Genomic DNA, 19,231 nt, shown 5'->3' with positions numbered 1-19,231 from the left:
TTTAACAGAGATGGTAGCTAAATGAAGAGAGTCCTTTTCCCCCTTTTTTTCCTCCTTTTATTTCTTCTTTTTTGTCAGTTAAATCCTGGTTTAATGGAGTAGGACATTGTGTGTAAGTATGTTAATACTGCTGTGTGTGTGTGTTTGTGTGTGTGTGTGCGCGACGGTTTTGCTTGCTGGGTTGTTTGTGTAGTCATTTTGTGTGTGCTGATATAGTTATGTATACTCATGTTTTGCTCAACCAAAAGTCAAACTCCAATTAATGTAGATTGTTGTTGTTGTGACTCAGCATACATTGCCATTATTGGCGTTACAGGAACACTCATTTTTAATTAACATAACGACTTTGTGACAGTTGCTAAACTTATCTCAAAGTTTCTGTCTCTTAAACACTGGCAGTTGCACTGTCCAAGCTTACATTTGCATATGACTTACATTTGAGCATATAAAACTGGAGTGCAGCTGGCAGGCTTTGTGTGCTCAGTGTGTGGGTGACGTGCATAGTCTTTTTTTTTTTTCTTGCTGAAATAGAAGCGGACCATTTGTTTCTGAAACTTAATATTCCAAATTTTATCTTGCAAACATTTCAAGGGTTAGTGTTGTGAAGCTTCTCGCTATGTGAAACTGCTGTGCACGCACTGACTCTCGTTGTGTTTCTGTGTCTGAACTGTAGGTTGAATGTGTTTTCCTCCAGCCTGGACACGATGAGCACAATTTCGCCGACAGACTTCGACAGCTTGGAGATCCAGCAGCAGTACAATGACATCAATAATCGCTGGGACCTGGCAGCAGAGACTGACTGGGACAATGAGAACAGTTCAGCACGACTCTTCGAACGGTCGCGTATTAAGGCCCTCGCAGGTATGTTACACATCACGCCTCATCAGTGCACATTCTTGCCTTATGTCAACGTGCAGGCACATACAAGTATTTGTTTCTGTTTAAAACATTTTCTCACAGTTGACAACAAGAGTGTCATGGCTCATGTGTCCATTTGGAGGCCAGTTACTGTAACACTAAAGTTGTAAGTGCAATTTATTAGGTACACCTGTACATATCCGTTATCCAAAGACAAATATTGCCCATGAGAGATTTTGATTAAATTCTTGAGCTGGTAAGGTTGTTGTGTAGGAGTGGATTGTCTTAAAAATTGCACTGTTAGATCCATTACATTGTGTGGAGCTGAAGAGTGGAGTGTAAATGATGTGATGATTTAAAACGTACAATCAAAAGACTTCAAAAGTAGACTCTCAAATGCTAACAAAAGATACAATTCACTGATGAAGTTTGGTCTCAAATAGCAGAGCATACTGCTTAAAATGCTACCATATGCCGTGAGGTCAAAGTCTTTATTTAAAGAAGATGCTGTTGCATATTTTCAGAAAACGTAATTTTGATTCCATTTTGGAAAATCCTTAAAATTTTACCTACACACACACACACACACACACACACACACACACACACACACACACACACACACACACACACACACACACACACACACACGTTATATGTGAAAGTAACACACATACGTTACTTTCACGTTGAAATTAACGTATGTGTGTACTGTGTAGTGTTTGCACACATACCGAGCTCTCTTAAGCTAAGAATTAGTTAGGCAGTTTAAATCCACTCATAATAGTTGGGCAATTTTTTTTTCTCCAGGATATTTTCAGCACTTCCTTTTTGCCCTCACAATGTTCTGACATGACAGATTTTGACAGCACAGGTCTTGGAAGCTTGATAGGTTTTTTTTATTCCACTCATTTTTTTGGTGAGGTAGTTGGTAGATTATGTCCACCGAGGAAAGAAAACGTGTACCATGATGAGTATTACAGCTAGAAGCAATGACAAATGCAAATTTTAAATAAAATAGTTCTAACAGTGTGAATGTTATTCATTCCACTTCAGTAGAACATCTATGACAGTGAAACCTATATGTTGTGTTATCAGAAATATCATCTATTTTTTGTGTTTTAAAGTATGTGTTTTCATAAGCACCAAGTTGAGATAAATCCTGATACTAACACTATTGTGCAAAATCTCTGTAGGCTGGGGAACAGGTTTCATTTTTTTTTTTGTCCCAATAGGCTCAGTTCTCTCTTTATAGGGCAAGACAGAAATACTTCCAAAAGGAGGACACAATCAGGAAGCTGAAGTCTGTTATGCAAGGAGAAATTTGGCTAGCTTCATCTTTTTCTGTGTAAATTGTACTGTGCCAGTGCATCTGAACTCATGTTGTGCCTGATCAGTGATCTTACTGAAATGAATGATGAAACTGCCCTTTTTAAAAGGGCTAATATTATTTTGATGACAGTTTTATTCAATAACTAACTAGCCTACCCTTGACATCCTTGAAAGCTGTGCAAATACATGCCAGTCTGCCTTTGTTAGAGGCTCCTAATAAGGTGACCCAGGTGAAATTCCTCATCACATAATTGGCTGTTTTATCACATCTGCTGTATGTGTGTGTTTGTGTGTGTTTTATTTAACTACCCTATTGAAGGCCTGGTTTCACATTCTGTAGATGAAATCCTCTATTGTTAATAGTCAAAACCAAGATGTAGTATCATAAAGAACCCAGCAGAGGGGAGCAACAGGCAGTCTCTCACACACACACACACACACACACACACACACACAAAACCACATGCTATGATGATCTTTGAGCACCGTTGCAGTCAACGTATTTCTCAAAGATACACCTCATTTTACTGACAAATGCAGCCCAGCTCATTTCCTTTAGGAACTGCCAGTATGCTGAGTATATAAAAGTTGCACTTCATTAACAGACATTGTGGATGTCCTGTCATGTAATTACTTCCATCAAAGAGGTTATTTTTTGGCAGTGTTTGTGTGCTAGCGTGTCATTCTGTCTGTATACACGAGAGCTCAAAAAAGTTTGAATGAATTCTGGTAGGACTTTGTAGGGGTGTGGAGTGGGGTCATGTTAACAATTCAGTAAAATATGATTTACATCCACCAAGGTCTTCATGGTCAACTTCACGATCTATTGGTTGAAAATTGACAAAAAGCCTTATAACTTAGAAACCATGATTCTTACAAGTCTGGTGTGTTTAGTCAGCATACACAAAGTACCATATAAAGATTTTAAAATATGTCACATTTGACCTCTGACCTCTCCTTCAAGGTCAAATAAGGTCAAATATTCATAAAATGGCTTTTATCTTTAAAACTATGCTTAAAATGCTGCTGCCTTTGTTTGTATTGGCGACATTTAGGAAAATGATACTGGTATATGGAAAATCTAAATATCACATTATATATTACATCATTATTACATCACATCATGTCACATTTGACCTCTGATCTCACTTTTACATTTCACTTTCTTTCAAATTGACCCAAAACACCCCAAATGTGTTCTATCTTTAAAGAAAGTATTATCAAGAGAAAGCGAATGAGCTGTTAGAAATAGTTAGAAATATACTGTAATATAATATTATATAATAATCTCAAGTTATTCATGTCCAGTTATTTATAAATCAATACCCATTATCCATTACATACTTCTACATAATGTTTGAGTAATCAAAGTAAACATCTGTCATGCTACCCTCATCTGGTTTTAACTGCACACCAAACCTCCTAAAGTAAACAAAGTGAATATATATAAAATACAGTACTGTTCCCTTAAAGGTAAATACTGCCGAGACAGCGAGCTGCCTTGGTGGAGGTTTGTGCTCTCAGAGTGCTTCTTGTTGTATTATGTTGCAGTACGCTGTAACATGTTGTAATACTGCTTGCGCGTGTGATCAGAGTAGAAAATGTGTGTGCATGTGTGCACTCCTGTGTGAGTGTCTTCAATACCATCTCAGTTTAACAAGTGTGGACTTGATGTGCACATTCTTTGACATGCCCTAGCAGCTATTCCCCCCCCAGGCTTAGCATCTGCCCACCATTTATAACTTATCCCCAAATGTCAAGACTTTGTGCAGTCAGTAAGGTGCTTTTTTCCTTACATGTCTTCCTCACAGTTTCTCAGTGAAAATTTCTGTGCCTGTCTCTATGTAACATGATTGCCTTTTTTCTCACATCTTCCAATGTGAATTATTTTGCATGTGACAGGAGTGCGTACCTCTCGTTTCACAGTGGACAGCCTCTCTTGTTTTAAGGTCATTTTCATTTACAGATAGCCACTTATCTGCTCTCCTGTACTGTGTGGGTAGCAAGGCAAGCTGTGCAGATTTGCATATTTCTAAACCAACGGCCTGCTTCAAACTCAAACAGTTAGGTGTTTTTAACTTGAGGAAGCATCCACAGCTAGAACACAAGGCTTTTAAAATGTATTTGAATTACTTTCTGTTTTTGTTTTGTAATAGATCTGCATAATTATCAAAGACATAAACCTGAGCTATATTCAAAGTAGGCCTTTTAATGGGACAGTTCTGAGAAATAACACAGGCCTGTGATTGTATCTTTGTGTATAAATTTGGCCACAGTAAGCACTCATAGACTCTCATGAGTAGTTAACCCTACTTGCTTCAGGGGAATTCCCCTTCAGATCAGAGTTTGAAGTATGGTTCCTTCCTCCCCTGAGTGTTCAGAAGGGGGTTGCACTAAGAGACAGATAAAATTTACATGTTCAGCAGTAGATGTCTCCTTTTTCCCCGTTGGTAGTGTTTACTCCCCTAGCAGCTTCTGTCTTTTCTCTCTTGTAAGGGTAATTAACCACACCAGGCCATCATTTATTGTCACTGCCTCTAGTTTGCTCAATGCATGAATTTCTCCCACATTTCCTTTTGAGAGATTTCTCACTGTTTTCATGTTACACAAGATTTATAAAGGAACTGCTAATCTTGTTTTGTATGTTTATTTATTTCTATTTCCAAATGATTAATGGCTGGTACAGGGAGGAAGTGATTATGTTATCTGTGTCTCTTGTTATCTGCGTCTAATGCGGTTGCAATGTTTAAAATATGTCCAGTGGGGTTTTAAGTGGGCATTACTTTAGTTTGCTATTTTTCTCACTGCATGTGATTGCAGTTCCTCAAAAGGAAGTGTGTCCTTTTTGGATCTCATTAGTCCAGTCCCGCTCCATAAACACCCAGTTACAGAAATCCTGGGGCATTTGGTCCTCTAATGAGAACAATCCAGATGCTGCCAGCTCATCAGGAGAAACACAGACCAGAAAATAATGATTGTCCCCTGACCAGACCAAAAAGCCTGAAAGAATATGACCTTTGTCCTGACTGTGTTTATGGTTTTGTGTTATTATCATTTTTTTCCTCTGGTCTTTACTAAATCTGTATCCTTGCCTTACAGTTAAAATTTTCAGGGTAAAGTTTCCATTCAGTGTTACTCACCTTTCAGAATATATATTTAGAATCACTCTTAATGCATACTCGTACACATACACATACCTGAGTATGTGTTATACAGATTAAAATCTTTTTTGCTTTAGTATTTTCAGTTCCACAGTGGAACTGAAAAGTTATCTGCGCTAAAAGGCCAAAGACTAAAACGACTTACTGTTTGCATTTGTTCATTAATACAAATGATAGTATGTATTTAGCAACTTTAAAATCACAACATTGTTTTCTTCACTGCTTGCAAACACTTGCCTAATTTGATTTTAATGAAATGAATTTTATGATTCTCTGAAAAGGCTGCCAGGAATCATTTCAGTACTTGGGTCTAATCTAGTAGACACAAAATCTGTTCTATAACAGCTTTTAACAGGTAATGACTCACTTCCACCCCCACCTCTGCCACACACACAAGTTGACAATTTTAAAATCTTGTTCAGGCAGGAAACGCTTGCTGCCTTTCTGAGAATTTCTCTGCAGCTTCCTTCCTTTCTTAACGCCTTATCATAAGGTTATGAGATTAAATGTTGTCTTAGAAAGTAACATACCATCATGTAAAATGATGAGGACTTTCATGGTACACCTTCCTAGCAAGCCACACCCCTGTGCTCTCTGGAATTAAGGTGGCGTTAGCTAATCCACCTCAGGCTACACCAAGTCCAGAGGACTTTAATGGTTTAGTCCGTCTCCACACCTCCTCCCTCCTCCCTCCTTTCCACCATGTTCTTTCTATGTGCTCCTCCCTCAAACACACCTTATGCAAATGGAACAATTTTCAGACTGCACAGCAGGCTTTGTTTACACAGCTATACGACCATGGCCGGTTAGCTTGCTCTCGCCTGTGTTCTGTTCAGAGGTTGGAAGGAATACCCAGGTTTTTTTTTTTTCTCTCTAGAACCACGAGGGAGTGTAACCAAAGATTTTTACTGTGCACAGAGGCCACACGGGTGGTGAAATGAAAGAACCAAGAGCACATTTTGCTCCTCAGTTTTGTTATAAATGATTCTTTGAGGGGAAAAAAAAAAAATCCTCCACCATTGCCCTCACACTGTGTTACTGGACAAGGTGGACCTTAGGATAGATAAAGAGAAGAAAAGGCGGCAACATTTTTCAGCTTGTGTTGTGGGAATCTAAAGGAGGAGGATATACCAAGGCATTGTGTTTAGACTAAAAGTATCTTCTGGACAACTCTTTGAAGGATTTGATACTTTTTTCTTTTTTTTTTAAGCCAGAAAGTTTGCTTCTGGTGTGTTATGTGGGAGAATTCCCATTCATTCTGTATCTGAGAGGAATAGTTCACAAAGAGGGACTGAGGAGGAAAACAACATGGAGTGGAACTACAGGGAAAGAGATCCCTGCTTGTCCCCAGCAGCTTTTGTTAATCAGGTGCAATACTCTAACATCCTGGAAGGAAGATTTAAACAGCTGCAAGGTAAGAGTTACACAGATCTGGTTGAAAGGGAAATTCCATTTTAATTAACGTGTTTATATGTTGTGCTTCGTTTTGATATTTACTTTTTAACTGAGCTGATATATTTGAATATGTTATATACATTTTTTTTTTTTTTTTTTTTGTGGCTTATAAAAGTCTTATGTTTAAAAATGTTGATAAAATTGTTCTAGAGTCAACAGCGAACACATATCCTGTTTGTTGAAACAGGAAATATTGAATAGAATCAGACAACTCGGCGTGCAGTAGCTGTAGGTTGAGGTGCTTCGAGTGGTAAATAAGCCCCCAAAATACTTTTTTCCTCTGGGTAATTATCTGTGGGAGGTCGAACAAATTCTTCTCAGTTCCGAACTCTTTCTGAGCTCCATGCGGCGAGAAACGAGGATGAGATACTGTACAGTTCTCAGCTCAGATCTAAAGCAGGCAGGCAGCCTGGCACCTGATCATTGGGCCACCTGTCCTTTCTTATCTTATTACAATACACAGCTCTGTTGCTTACCAAAGCCTGCGAAGTTTGTGAGATCCAGCACATAGAAATCAGAGGCCATGGGAAAAAAAAAATCTTGGGCTAAAATTTAAGAGATTAATTTTAAGAGAATCCTATAACTCCAGAAGTCCAATTACTTTCTTAACAAACGTCTGTAAAGGCTTGTGGTAAATAGGCAGTCAACATGATTGCATGAATACAGTTTTTGTTGTGCAAAGATTTGTATTTAAAAAAGTATTTACAGTAGTTGAATGTGTACATACGTGTGTGGTGTGTGAAAATGCCATGCCATTTTTTTTTTTTTTTTTGTGCCTGAACCTCAGACTATTCCTGGTTGTGATTTGGGATGGAGAACTGCCTTCAAGTTTACCTGAGGGGCAGCTCTACTTTCTAGGTTTGACGTTCTTGTTGTACGCTAACCGTATTTCACCCCTCATATTGAACAATATTTACATTATTTCTGGATATTGTAGATTTAAACATGCCTTCTGTTAGAAAAAAACAGTTTCTTTTATGTGAAGTGATGTGTAAATAAAACAGTGTTTACATCTCCACCCTCACAACACCCCTGGTTTTCACTGGAGATAAGATCCAAATGAGATATCACTTTCTTTAAGGATATACAAAAGTTACTGCATTGTCTTGAACCGATCATGCACCCTCACTGTGGGTACATTCCAACACGTTTCTTCACCTTCAGCCTGCAACTTAGTTGAAGTTGGGTTCAGAGATCAGTCATCAAACTAGTGCCAACAGGTTTCCTGTAACAAATATATAAATACCCTATGTTGGAGGGATGAATATAAGATAAATATAATCTACCCCTACTTGCTAGTCATCTCTGTGCATAGGTGTGTGTGTTTGGATAAATTTTGCTGTAAATAAAATGATACACACATATATCCAAATGCACAAACATTTTGTCAACACCCACTTGTATTTCCAGTTTGACTGTCCTTGCGGCTCATTCTTTGTGTCACTCCCTCATGTTGGATCATGAAGTCTGCTGTAAAGATGAAGTAGCAAAATAGTTTTGCATAGTAAATGTTATTTGAAATATTTTTCACCTCACTTGCAATTTTAAGTTTGTGCAAACTTGAATTTGCCTTTTTAGCCACATAGTTCATCTCTGTTGTACAGTATGCTGTAATTATTTCCCAGAAATTTTAAGAAATGAGAAATATTTTATCTGACCCAGTACCAGTCCAGCATGAAGTCATATTTAGCATTTTTTTGACTGTTGGGTAAATGATGTCTAATGGGTAAACATTAAAATGAGTATCTAGATTACTGTGGTCAAAGGAGACGGGTTTAATGAAAAACCCAGGCCTAATGGTTTGTGCCATAGAAAGTATTTCCATAGAAGTCTCTGTTACAGATTGGAGGGAGGTTTACTGTGTTTTTTCCGTGTTGCCCAGCTCACATTATGTGTTATATTACATAGCGTTATGTTGCCTTTTGTGTGTAAAGCGCATTAGAGGAATTCTATACCAAAGTTCAGCCTTTTACTTCAGGCAGGAGCTAAGATAAATGTTTCATTCAGTATCTTAATTCCTCAATAAATACAGTGAGAATTTTATTTAATTTTTTTCTTTCAGATGTGATAAATGGCATTGCTTCATCAGTCTTTTTGATGTGACAGCATTTTTGCATTAATTTCATTTTTACGTCAATGTTGCGCCTGGCTTCATTCAGATATAGTTACAACAGTCACGGTGTGTGCATGCTTTTGGATAGAAATATGTGGTAATCTTTTGGTTGCCTCTTGAACTGCATGCTCCTGTTAATATGGCTACATGCTGTTGAAACTTGTGTTGTGTTGAAAGTGATATATAAATATTAAGTTCAACCTAGTAAGATTGCTTTTACGGGAGTGACCAGGGTGCCCAGTCAAACTGAAACCAATGGGTTCAGATGCTCTCAGGTTAATGGAAATATGTGAAAGGGCCTTTAGACAGAGTGTTGGTCCAAAAGGTCACTGTCTTAGTGACAAGTCAGCCGCTGTGGACTTTAGCTGGACTGTAACTCAGCAGGCATTGGCAGCATGGCATTGTTCAAACAGACAGGACTTTCCTTTAAAGCCTTAAAACACACAAAGTGACAAGGTGTTCAAACAAAATCTGCAGCATAGGCTGCTTTGCACTGAACTGACAGACTTCTTAGGCTGACAGTCCATTAATAAACACAAAACTAACACGTGGTTCCTCTGCTAATTTAGTTCTATAATGATGTGGCCAAGGCTGCTGTTTTTTGGGTGAGGGTATTTTTTGTTTTTGGGGGGGGGGTGTCTTTCTGCTGTTTTGCATTCTTAAAAAATTGATTCCTACTTGAAGAGATCAGTATTGAATTTTGCTTAAGTTTCAAGTTTAGCAGCACTGTGAATTGAAAGTTGTAACTTGATATTTCTAAAACTTTCACTGAAAGCTCTGTCTCTAGTTGCCTCCAGCTGTAACAAAGAGTCATATCACTGAAGGTGAGGGTTCAGCATAGGTACAGACATGCACAGTGACTTTCTTTGGTTGTACAATGCAGAAAGACATCTTTAGACAACAGCAAGACAAATAATGTCCTATTTACATTTTACAGCCCATTTGTGTCTAGATGTTACTGCTATGAGGTACTTCTTTCTAAAGTTAACACAAAAAGTAAGGAAATTTGTGTTTGGTTGATTATTTCTTTGTTGTAAAAATGCTTCTTTGCAATAAATCTTATACTGTTGGAGAACCTGTTTATTTCCCCTTAAATTTGTAAGGAAAATGCATTTGTGGGTTGAGCAGCAGAGTTGAGTATGTGGGTTGCAACCATGAAAAACTTGCCAAATCTTCTCTCCCAATACCAAACAGCTTATTCTGCTATTAACTCTGCTATTGACTATTGTTTTGAGCTTCTGGTACCCCAGCTGCTGACGATCAGACTTGGCATCATTGGAAGCAATCTCAGTGCAGAGAAATATCAAGATGAGGCAGGGTGGCAGTTCCGTATCTACACAGTCTAGGATCGAACTCTATCCTCCAAGATGACCTTGGCCAGTCTACATTTCCCCCCCATCTTCCCCTGTTATCACCTACAGCTGCAAATGCCACAAAGAAATGTGATTGAAGGACAGTATCACTTCCATTAGAAAGGTAAAAAGGCCAGGAGGTCTCTCTGTTTTACCCTCCCTGTCAGTTGTAATAACAAACCCGTTAAAGTTGGGCAAGCTTCTAAAGTTGCAAACTCAAGCTGCTAAAAGTGCAAGAATAACTCATGCCATATGTGGCAAGGCAGCGGTTTTACCACAACCCTACTTTCAAAGTCATAAGTAAAGGAAGGGAAGTTCCGCTTTTATGGGGAGAAAGATGTCAAAGCATGTGCATCTGTGTTTCACTTTGTTTTGCACAGACAAAACATTTCCATTTCACACATTACAAAGAAAGAAAAGAAAATACAAAGAAACAAACAGAATTTAAAAAATGGCAGAATAAACACAAACAGTGACAGGTACATTTAGTATAACACCGTGTAGATAATTAACTGCTTATACTTTAAATTGTTGACTTCCTAAGACTGTGGTTTACAGCTGTGGTGAATGTTGACTTCAGAGTTGTAGTAGATATTTTAACAATGAGTTAAAAATGTAAACAACACAGAATTTGTAAAAGCGGTAAAGCGATGACTTGTGTGGAAGCACATTTGACCCGTGGTGGAAAATTATTAGTGTGTGATTAGCGTGGGGGGGGGGGGGGGGGGGGGGAGAGCGAGAGAGAGAGCAAGATTTGTGTCACGTGGAGTTCATTTTTAGCTTGGTGGCTGTAGGTAGCGTGTATGTCATGTGTTATTTCCCCCTTGTTGCTGAAAAAAATATTTACAAATACCAACATCTCCTACAACTTTACCAAAATGATTGCATTGCTCATGGCACCCCACACCATAGTCACTGTTTATTGATACCACCCACTTGTTTCAGTGCAGGATGTTAACCACTAACCACAAAGCTTACAAGCTCCTTTTGTTTGTGGGAGTTTTTTCTCTCCAAGTACATCATAGTATCTCTTAAATGAGTGCCTTGGTTGTACTATGTAATTTCAGATAGCCAACAGTTCAAGCCCTGTAGATTTCTGAGCTTCATGGCGCTTCCAGATTAGTTCCAAGTGATCTGTGCTCTGCCCTGCTATGACTGTCGTTGTTGTTGCTCTCCCTGACTAATTCTTTTGAGCAACCTTATTTTGTGCACTTTGGTGTGTTGTGACGTACAGTCTTATGGCCATATTTACACTCAACACTGTTTTGGTCTTATGATATGTTATCACTATTTCAACAAAGAATGTGAAATGTCTTTTATATATAAGATTCAATGCAAAGTTATCTGACCATCCATCTATTTATTTTTCTTAACTGCTTCCAGTTCTGGGTTGTGATGGGGCTAGAGACTATCTCATGCATTTTTGGGCTAGAGGCGGGGTATATCCTGGGCAGGTCACCAGTCTATCATGAGGCTAAAACGCCGACAACCATTCACTCTCACACTGACACTTCCAGGCAGCTTAGAATCACTAATTAACCTAACATCAGCAAACCTGCCTTTGGACTGTGGAAGGAAGCCAGAGTACCTGGTGAGAACCCACACAGGCACAGGGTGAACATGCGAACTTTACATAGAAGGTGCGGCAACAGTGCTAACCACCGTGGGGTTCTGAGAAGTTACCATGCTACACATTCATCCAGAATAACTTAAATATACAGCATATTAACTGTGTAGTTCTCAAGCATAAAACTAAAACATGCGTTCATAAATAAATGTATGCTTACTATAGTAATATGCATTTATACATACCCTCCAATTATGATGTGGTTCACAGTTAATTTTCCATTTACTTTACATTATTCTACATATTTAAGAGTAAGGTGCCGTTTACACGAGACCGTTTTCATTTTGAAACGGTGTCGTTTTGATGCGTTTCGGCCTTGCGTTTACACGACAACGGTGTTGTTTTGATGCGTTTCGCCCTTCTGTTTACACGACAACAGAGTGAAAACGATGTGTTTCAGGTGCCGTTTACACGAGACCGTTTTCATTTTGAAACGGTGTCGTTTTGATGCGTTTCGGCCTTGCGTTTACACGACAACGGTGTCGTTTTGATGCGTTTCGCCCTTCTGTTTACACGACAACAGAGTGAAAACGATGTGTTTCAGAAACGGGGTCCAGAGTGGAGCGTTTCAGAAACGCACCGGCTTGCGTTTTCGTGTAAACACTTGAAACCGGGGTGATTTGAAAACGCTCGACTCGCACATGCGCACTATGGTTGCGACGGCCAGTTTTTCGCGCACGCGCAAACTGATAAACAGTACTCGCGGATTCACGAGTGCTTCTTATGCTTTTCTTGTGTTTTTACCGTTTTGTAATTCAGCGTTGTGTGCAGCAGCGATCCAACCTCATCATCGGTCCACACAAAACCTCTCACATTGGCCGTTTTGTAAGTAATGAACAATTTGCCGCACTACCTACTGTGTCACTCCACGCATGCGCGTCTTGCGTAAACAAACTTTGCAAAGAGAAAACCAACGCCAACTTGTGGCCTGGCATGAGAACTACATCGTTTTCATCGTTTCACATGTCCTCGTGTAAACGCGGATCGTTTCTGAAACGCCATCGTGTGAACGAAAGGCTGAAACGCATCAAAACGACACCGTTTCCAGTGAAAACGGCTTCGTGTAAACGGCACCTTAGTGAAGAAATCACAACACAATGGTCCAGTGTGTTTGATAATAGATGATCACACATATACAAGGTGAAGAAAATCTGCAGTGCGCATTTGTTGCTTTTGTGTGAAGTGCTTACTGTGGGAAGTTATTTATGGATGGAGTCGCTCCTTGTCCAGTGTGCAAAAAAGATGCCACTGGGAGTCCAGAATGCAATGTCATGCAACACAGTGCATGGATGCAGCATTCATTGAGAAGAAGAGTGAGAAACAAAGCAAACTGACCTTTTTAATCAGAAGGATTATCTCCCCACAGACAAGATTTCATGAGTGACAGGGCACAATTCAAGGGTCAGGAACAGTGCTGGCATCTCGTCCTGTTCCAGTGTCTGTTGTATAAACAGCAACACACACAAGCATTTCTGACCTTGTGACCAAGCATTTATGGTTATTTTAAACATTTTATAAATTTGGCTGCATGAACGGTTTATTGACAGGCTAAGTGAAGACATGCTATGCTGCAGCAAATAGGGGCTATCGTATTATTTCTCAAACTCAACACAATGAGCTCGAGTAGGAAATTTCCAGCCAAACAGGATTCTGTTTTTTTTTTTAAACGTACTTGCATTATCGTTCAGCTGTATCTGCAGATTCTCAAAATGTATCACCAACAACATGAATGCCTTTATGCAATGACTCAAACACTTATTGTGTTTCATGTTACTATTTATCAATATTTTGTCTTTTAATTGAGACTGAAGTATCCTTTTTCCCCAGCAAATGGGGGAAAAACACATTTATATGTAATGCATTATTCTGTAGGTGACGTTTTGTTTGATCATTATTTACTACATCTTGATGCAGCAGTGCCCACTGAACTCAGTTTTAAAAAACACATTATATGCTGGTACATTTTTAAAAAAAAGGAAAAAAAGAAAAAAGTCATTTTGCTGAATTAATACTTGGGTTTCTAAACTTTTAATGACCCCAGTGCAGTGCTACTGCTGATAAAGGCTTAGTCTTTGTTGTCTCTGTGGTTTTTCCTTCTGAGCCTTGGCCCACTAAGTCAGTGTTAGTGTTGTATCTGTCTCCATGTTATCACCAAACATGATCCCAACCACACAGACAGGATTAAGTCTGGCGGCATATTGGTTCGGATTACCTGCAGATAATCATCGTTATCAACAGCGCCCAAGTTCATTTGACAGTGAAATAGAAAAGCAGCAGCGAGCTAAACCCCAGAACCTTCAATTGTAAGGAGGCCACTGGCTGAGACAGGCCCTCATTCACCTCCCTCACTCTGACATATACTTAAAGCTTACTACCAGACACAGACATGTTCAAAGTGACTGGACATGCCCAAATATGCTTTTGAAACATTTAGTGATGACTCTAACCACGGGTTTTAATCTGTTATTAGTAAACAATGGAGGAAAAACATGACATTTATAATTTTAATCACTTGTTTTTCAAGAGAGACTCCAGTTTTTATAACGTTAATTTCAGTGATGCCTAAATATGAATGTCTGTGTAGATTCTCAGTCATCCAGGTCATAGTAGTCTCTGGAGCTTGAAAAAGGCGACTGGACTTCTTTTTGTTTCTTGAAGACGTTTCACCTCTCATCCGAAAGGCTTCTTCAGTTCTCAACCAAATGGTGGAGAGACCCAGGTATTTAAACCCCTGTGGGCGTAGTCCCATGGAGGTGGTTATGACCCTCTATTGATCATGTGTTTGATCAATTTGGTTGAGAACTGAAGAAGCCTTTCGGATGAGAGGTGAAACGTCTTCAAGAAACAAAAAGAAGTCCAGTCGCCTTTTTCAAGCTCCAGAGCCTAAATATGAATACATTTCACATACATACTGTGAAGTAATAGTGGCAGGATATCCAGCTTTAATATATTTTTGATTTAAAAATAAAATAATGTAGTAGTTGATTGAATCCTCATTTCACATGGCATATATATGCTAGGATATGTATAATATTCAGAGCACCTGGTGTCTATTCTGTGCCGATTACAGGTATATAAACACAAGTAAATTAAACATAAACCTAGTATTATCACATTGGATAGTAGTGTGAGAGCAGTACTTTAAACTGTGACGTTTCCAAAGTTATTTTAGTGTTTTTATTAAAAAAAAAAAAAAAAAAAAAAGACAGCTAAGACTATGCAAGACAAACTAGTAATTATCAGACTTAGTTTCTAAAGCCCCAGTTTTCTCAGTCTTCTCTGTTGTCTGTTGTGTAATTCTGTAACAGTGTTTGGAAACCCTGAAGGTATTTCACATGACGTGAGACATCTGGCACCATAAGTGGTGCATAGTTTGAGCCGCCTTTATCTTTTGTCGCCTTCATGCATCAGCGCTCACACTTTTCAAAATATGTGTTGTACTACCAGACTTCTGGTTGTACAGGATGTAGCAAAAAGTAAAACTTCAATTAGATCTGAATGAACAAACCTTACAGTTGACATGTCAACCTATGGACTAATTAAATAATTCATAAATGCCACATTTGAGACAACAGCTGCAGTAGTTTTGCATTTATCTACCATACCATGATGACAGGTTTCTGTTTGCTTGCTTTGAATGAGCAAACACGTCAGAGACTGATGTCTGTGTTTGTCTGTCTGGGTTTCTTGTTCGACTGCATTGTTATTAGGAGTGCAGTGCAAGCAAGGTAGCAGCATTTCTTTTTTAGGACCCTTGCCCGCCACCCCACTGCCTCCTACTCATTATTCTATGTCGCAACATGTATACTCTTCGGCAGTGCTCGTCCTGCCACAGAAGTCCATATTTTCTGGCTCATTAAACAGCTTCAAACCGATTCACAATCCTTTTAATAATTGAATAATTTGTCAGTATTATACACAAGAGACATAGGAAGACAAATAAAACAGGGTTTGTCATTGTCTATTCTTAAAAGGTGTAAGAACCAAAGCTCAAACTGCAGCCTCAAGCTTCTAGCATATCCCATTGCAGCATGTAGAGAACTATCCTGAACTAAAGCTGGGACTGAGTAGCTCCTTGATTGCAATACTATGACATTCCTTATTTGTCAGTGTAACTTAAAGTTCCAGTGAAACAGGTAAAAACATACCCATACTGGGGACTAGTGGATTGATAGCTGAGATGGCAGCTACAGCTATTCACCATATGTGCCTGTAGGGCTTGGCTGTAGCCAGTCCTGTCACCTGCTTCGAGTTAACATTTCTTTCTACAGACATCTTTTTTTTTTTTTTTTTTTTTTTTTTTATGTCTTTGTTGGTATAATTCTGTTATGAAAACTTCAATAACCTGTCACTTCAAAAAATTTCACCTTTTACAGAAACAGAATTGGATTTTTCACTGTATCAATGAATTAATTTTCACAGTTTTGTAATTGTAAACGTGGAGGTTTTTTAAAAACCCAAATTCATTAAAAAAATCTAAAACTTAAATCTGTAAACTGCAAAAGTATACACCTTTATTACTTTCGATGGATGGGAAGCGTCTTCTGTTCTCTCCAGAGGTGTAATATGAGTGTTATATTGACTTTTTTTCGGCTCTGGCTGGGCCGCTCACTCAGTGAGAGTCAGTGTCTTGTCCTGAAACTACTCTGGTGTTGTGCTGGCTGTGTGTTTTTGTTCACTATCGTGTTCATAGGTGGTCTGTTGTTGAGTCTCTTGTTGCTTGTTTTCTTAAGGGACTGTGTGTCTGGCAGCATTCATTCTCCCTGTAGTTCTGGCAGGTCTAAGAACGGTATTAAGATGCCACGTGTCTGCACATACTCATGCTATCAGAGATCCTTTGAAAGATTTTTTTTTTTGTAAATTTTGTAACTTTTAAATGAGCTCAAATGTCAAATATCTTCAACTTCTGTCTAGCTAGCTACCTTTATGAAGAATCTTGGTGATCTCAAAATTTTGCAGTTTGACAGTGATCAAAGCTTTAGAAACAGATTTTTACTATTGCTGTATGATTCATCAATGCTTTATTGTAGATGTCTACAGAGAGTTCCTTGGACTTTATTTGGCGTGGTTTTATTATAACATTCAGTGTAAATAAACTGTAATGAGGTCTGAATCCTTCATGAAAAATGTGTTCTTTTTTTTTTTGGTTCATTCTGTTGAATTCCTGTATGTACCTTTGCACCTGTTAACTGTAATTTTTTTGTGTGTCTGCATAGTTAACACAATCAGATGGCAATCTGTACCAAGATGTCAATGTTATAATACTGAGAAATTAAAACATTGGTTTATCTCCGTTGAACTTAGTGACTCATGCACGTGATTTCTGCTTTTTTTACTTTACTGAACAGGGCATAACACGATCAGTAAATAATACTTTATAGTCGTACATAAACTCAACTTCCTTCCATCTTTTGTGGTTTTGTGTGATATTATGACATGACATGAACTTGTTATTTGGAAATGTTAATTTTAACTCGCTGCTGTATTCTCGCTACTGTAAGAATGCATTCATATCGGCACGCAGGGAATCAGGCTCCAAAGTAGGTAGAAAAGACTTGCTGGTCCAGTGAAAACAATTTCCTGTTCAAGCAAATGTGTACAAAAAAATTAAAATTAAAAATATTTCAGTGTGGGGTGCCAGTTTAGCTCCATGGGTTAAGCTGGCAACCCAGGTGCCATAAGGCTAATGCAGAGGTTTGACTTTGAATCCACCCCATGGCCATTACTGTTTGTCTTCCCCTTCTCACTCCCCAGCTTTCCGGTCTTTTCTCCCCTGTCCTAACACAGTAAAGGATTTTTTTTAAAAAAAGCTTCAGAAATATTCAGTGTCACTTTTTCTATTACTGACAGTTCACTTTGGCACATGTGCCCTTAAGAGAAATGCAAGTAAAGGAGGATAATCCACATTTCGTTTTCATCATGAGCTTATAAAAATACTGCTTGGTGATTGGGGGGGGGGTTGGCAGTGTGATCAGTCCTTGAGATTTTATTTCAAGGTTGTGGAGATGGCCAGAAAGACATTGTAACATGAGTCTCATTGAGCAAAATGAAACTTGATAGGTTTGGCCATCTGTATTTGGCAGAAATCTCTCTTGTCTGATGCTCATGGGATTTATATACATCCTTGATATCAGCTTAATATAACATTAGCAAACAGCACATAGACCTGCTCACTGCCTGCTAGAGGTCAGAAACTTCATTCTTAGTAAAACGTTGATTTAAGTTTATTTAATTAATAGCAGATTACTTTTAGTTTCCTGTTGAAGCTCCTTCAGCTTGCAATAGTTATAAAACTGATTTGATGTTACACCCTGGGAGACTTGCATGAGATTTCAAAATATTCCTTTTTTTTTTTTTTTTAAAGATGACAGTTGATGGTAGTTGATTACGCAGCAGCGGTCTTTGGTTACTTAAGTTTGTTCGGCTTGCATTGTTCACTGGTTCCAGAGTGGTTCAGTATTCATCTGTTAATCAAAGATGCAAATAGCTAAACCCTGAAGTAACTCAGAAGTTCTTCCACTACATTTGTTGTGTTGTCTCAATGTCAGTCAATACTGCGCAAACAGTTATGAAGTCAGCTTAAAATATATTTATATATGTATATTTTATTCATCCAAACCTGTCATTAAGATTCTGACCTCTGATTTAATCTCACAGAACACTTTTAATGTGACTGTTGTGAGCTTGTTGACTTTGAGTCTTACTGCTGCATGAACAGCCTAGATATTTGACCAGGTCTTTGGGTTGGAAGTCTCAGCTTTGCATAATGTTGCATTTGAGTAATAAAATATTTTGCATTGTCAAGCTTTACCCGCATTAGGAGTTTTGACAAGTGAACAGGTGTTCATGTTTTAAAATGCAAATTCAACCAATACGGTCAAATAAATACAGTCTTTTAAACAAACAGCGCTCTTAAACAGTAGCAAATGCAAGCTTGCAGAATGCAACCTTTGAGAAGTTTTATAAATGCACTTTTAAATTATAAACAAATTGGTTGACCTGAATACAGAGAGGTACCAAAGATTGGACAGGAGAGTTTCTTGACCATGCAAGAAAATTAGTGAATACTTTCACATTGATTGCATTTCTACCTTTTCTCTGGATTTGGTCCATGTGTTAAGAACTGAGTTTTGTCTTTGATTGCTTGACATTGTTACACCAAGTTCCTTATGATGTATGTTTCGCAAAGAAGACAAGCATCAATAATATGGAAATACATGTGGTGAACACCTTTTTAAAGTACAGCCTTACATAGTGCAGTATGAAGACTTTGCTGTTAGAAATATTTTAAAAACAATACATTCTCAACGCTGCTGTTTTTTTTTTTTTTTTT

At 38.4% G+C, this 19,231-nt stretch overlaps 1 protein-coding gene across 5 annotated transcripts in view; it reads left to right on the top strand.

The window, feature by feature from the left end:
• sptbn2 (spectrin, beta, non-erythrocytic 2) overlaps window positions 1-19,231 on the top strand; it is a 55,805-nt gene that overhangs the window by 14,797 nt on the left and 21,777 nt on the right. For 3 of the 5 annotated variants that reach the window (XM_030746831.1, XM_030746829.1, XM_030746832.1), the window contains exon 2: window positions 674-861. In XM_030746831.1, coding sequence (XP_030602691.1) covers window positions 705-861 — 157 coding nt within the window. In that variant the 5' untranslated portion in view covers window positions 674-704. Of the gene's footprint in view, window positions 1-673; window positions 862-6,150; window positions 6,766-19,231 lie in introns of those variants that run through there. The other 2 variants (XM_030746830.1, XM_030746833.1) reach the window with 2 other exon arrangements.

This window comes from Archocentrus centrarchus, chromosome 14 (genome assembly GCF_007364275.1).
Source record: "Archocentrus centrarchus isolate MPI-CPG fArcCen1 chromosome 14, fArcCen1, whole genome shotgun sequence".
In the NCBI taxonomy this organism is placed as follows: domain Eukaryota; kingdom Metazoa; phylum Chordata; class Actinopteri; order Cichliformes; family Cichlidae; genus Archocentrus; species Archocentrus centrarchus.
This window is presented reverse-complemented; position numbering and strand designations above follow the sequence as displayed.